The following is a 3,591-nucleotide window of genomic DNA, read 5'->3' on the forward strand; positions in this document are numbered from 1 at the left end:
TGTCTGTCTGTCTGTCTGTCTGTCTGTCTGTCCATCTATCCATCTATCCATCTGTCTATCTGTCCGTCTGTCTGTCTGTCTGTCTGTCTGTCTGTCTGTCTGTCTAGTACAGCAGCGACTTCTATGAGCTGCAGGTACGTGTGTGTGTGTGTGTGTGTGTGTGTGTGTGTTACTGTGTGTGTGTGTTACTGTGTGTGTGTGTGTGTGTGTGCTGTAAATGTGTTTATTTCTTACTGTGTTCGCATTGTTGGAATGAGCTTGGTGTGTGCTGTGTGTCCTTTTTAAGGTGGAGTCAGTCAGTGATTCTGCTTTGAAAAATCCAGTGTTAATCAAAACCAGTTTATTATTTTTTTGCGCCCCTGTTTTTGTCTTGTGAAGTCAGATGTGCGCCGTTCAACTTCTCTGGCAATCATTTTTTGTTTTTTAATAAAATGTTTTTCAGATGGTTGTTCGGAGAGAACAAGTCGAGCAAACGAAAGAGTTAAAAAATAAAACTGTGTACTGACTATGTACTAGTAGTTGATCTTAATGAAATAATTAAGATCAACTACAAATATAATAGCAGCAGGCTGATTAATTGATTGATTGATTGATTGATTGCCACCTGTGTCATGGTTGTTGTGTCCTTGGGCAAGACACTTCACCCACCTTGCCTCGTGTGAATGTCGATAGTTAGCCTGCTATCGGTGTATGAATGTGTGTGTGAATGGTAACGTGGGAATGGAAAACAGGTCTCCCTTGAAAAAGAGTCTTCGGTCTCAATGGGATTTACCTGTAGAAATAAAGGTTAAAAAAAAAAAAAAAAAAAAAAATTGGACCATTTTGATATAAAATATGAACAGGACTCTGTGTCATACATTACAATACATCAACAGTCAGGGATGACACAAGAAAAACCCGAAGGCTTGTTTCCATTGTGGTCCCTGTGGGGCCGGAGAAGAGTATTATGTATTAATTACATATATTGTGGTTCACCTCATGTGTATTGTTGTTACAACCCCTAGCTAACAGTGTGTTTGTGCTTTAGTGGCATTAGAAAGGTTTTAAAACGTTGTGTGTGTGATTAGGTTAAGAGCTCGTTTAGAGTACCTTTTCATGATATGCTAATTTTTTGAGATAGGAATTTGGGGTTTTCATGAGCTGTATGCCAAAATCATCAGTATTAAAACAACAAAAGACCTGAAATATTTCAGTTGGTGTGCAATGAATCTAAAATATATGAAAGTTCAATTATTATCATTACATTATGGAAAATAATCAACTTTATCACAATATGCTAATTTTTTGAGAAGGACCTGTATATACAGTCAAGTGCGAAAGTTTGTGAACCCCTTGAGCCTTTTGGAATTTTATTTATTTTAACCATTATTAATTCATTTTTATCAATACCAGTATTTTTTATATGAAATAACAGATGTTTGTTTATCAATTCAACATTTTTATTTTCCAGAAATCAATTGTTAAAACAGATAAAACAAATTATTTGACGAATGTTGTATGTGCAAAAGTTTGTGAACCCTGAGCTGCATTGCTTAAATCGAGCAAGGTAAACACAATCAGGTTGGCCAAATTGGTTGATGAAATAGACCAATGTAATGAGAGATCTTTAGGAAAGAAATTGGGCGGCACTAGATAAAACAGAGATAAAACCAGGTCAGTTTAGGCTCACCAAAGTGAACCCATACAGGTCAGACATGCTAAAAGGGAAACAAATCTCAGAGGATCTCAGGAATAGAGTTTTGATGTTACACATTTGTCTGGGGACAGTTATAAATTCATAAAAAAAAATTTGAGCTCAATCGGTCCACCGTGAGGCAAATCATCTACAAATGGAGAGCTTTAAGAGTGACTTAACATCTGCCTAGAAGTGGACTTCCTTCAAAAATATCCTCAAGCGCCACAAGAAAAGTGATTTTGCAGGTAAAAGCCAACCCAAACATTACACCTGGAGATTTGCAGACAATTTGAAACCACCATTATTCACTTGGGAGAAGGTTCTCTAGGTGGTAGGCAGAATTGCGTTTTTGCCCAAACATGGCGGTTTTGGTTATGACCAAACAGTTCAATTTTTGACTAATCTGTCCACAGAATAAGACTTCAGGTATCTCCAGGTGCTCTCTGGCAAAGTTGTGACAAGCAGTTTTGTTCTTTTTTGAGAGCAGAGGCTTCTTCAGCAACCATCCCATGAAAGCCATGTTGACTGAGTTTTCTTCTTATTGTGGAACCATGCACATCTGTCCCAGATGCTGCAAGAGAGGTCTGCAAATCACCAGATGTAATGTTTGGGTTGGCTTTTAACTGAAAAATCACTTATCTTGTGGCGCTTGTGGATATTTTTGAAGGAAGTCCACTTCTAGGCAGATGTTCAGTCACTCTTAAAGCTCTTCATTTGTAGATGATTTGCCTCACGGTGGACCGATGGAGCTCAAACTTTTTTTTAAATAATTTATAGCTGTCCCCAGACAAATGTGCAGCATCACAACTCTATTCCTGAGATCCTCTGAGATTGTTTCCCCTTTTAGCATGTCTGACCTGTATGGGTTCACTTTGGTGAGCCTAAACTGACCTGGTTTTATCTCTGTTGTATCTAGTGCCGCCCAATTTCTTCCCTAAAGATCTCTCACTACATTGGTCCATTTCATGACTCAATTTGGCCCATCTGATTGTGTTTACCTGCTCCATTTAAGCAATGCAGCTCAGGGTTCACAAACTTTTGCACATACAACATTCGTCAAATAATTTGTTTTATCTGTTTTAACAATTGATTTCTGGAAAAGAAAAATGTTGAATTGATAAACAAACATCTGTTATTTCATATAAAAAATACTGGTATTGATAAAAATGAATTAATGATGGTTACAATAAATAAAATTCCAAAATGTTCAAGGGGTTCACAAACTTTCGCACTTGACTGTATATATATATAATCTTAAAAAAAAAATCCTAACTGTGTGTGTGTGTGTCTCTCTCTCTGTGTGTGTGTCTCTCTGTGTGTGTGTGTGTGTGTGTGTGTGTGTGTGTGTGTGTGTGTGTGTGTGTGTGTGTGTGTGTGTGTGTGTGTGTGTGTGTGTGTGTGTGTGTGTGTGTGTGTGTCCTTGTAGGCGAGTCGTTGGGAGTGGAAGCGTCTGAAAGCGAAAGCCCCAAAGAACGGCCCGCCCCCTTGCCCCCGGCTGGGACACAGCTTCTCCCTGATTGGATCATCCTGCTTCCTGTTCGGAGGGCTGGCCAATGACAGCGAAGATCCCAAGAACAACATCCCAAGGTAAAAACACACACACACTGTAACACACACACACACACAAACATATACACAGAGATACACACACACACAGAAAGACAGATAGACGCTCTCTCGCTCTCTCTCTCACACACACACATATACAGAGAGGGAGAGACACACACACAAAAATGCGGCTTCAAATAATGCCTTTTCTCTACAGACAGACATTAACCCCCCCCCCCCCCCCCCTCTCTCTCCCAGATATCTTAATTACCTGTCCCTCACACACAGACAGACACACACAGACATTCTCTCTCTCTCTCTCTCTCTCTCTCTCTCTCTCTCTCTCTCTCTCTCTCTCTCTCTCTCTC

At 39.5% G+C, this 3,591-nt stretch overlaps 1 protein-coding gene across 1 annotated transcript in view; it reads left to right on the plus strand.

Annotated features, from left to right (window-relative positions):
• The window catches only part of hcfc1b (host cell factor C1b), a 52,510-nt gene that overhangs the window by 4,581 nt on the left and 44,338 nt on the right, over positions 1–3,591 (plus strand). Inside the window, exon 3 of the mRNA XM_080031631.1 lies at positions 3,102–3,262. Within this exon, the coding sequence (XP_079887757.1) occupies positions 3,102–3,262 (161 nt within the window). The remainder of the gene's footprint in view (positions 1–3,101; positions 3,263–3,591) is intronic.

The sequence above is a fragment of the Ammodytes marinus genome, assembly GCF_949987685.1.
Source record: "Ammodytes marinus genome assembly, chromosome: 7".
Lineage (NCBI taxonomy): Eukaryota > Metazoa > Chordata > Actinopteri > Uranoscopiformes > Ammodytidae > Ammodytes > Ammodytes marinus.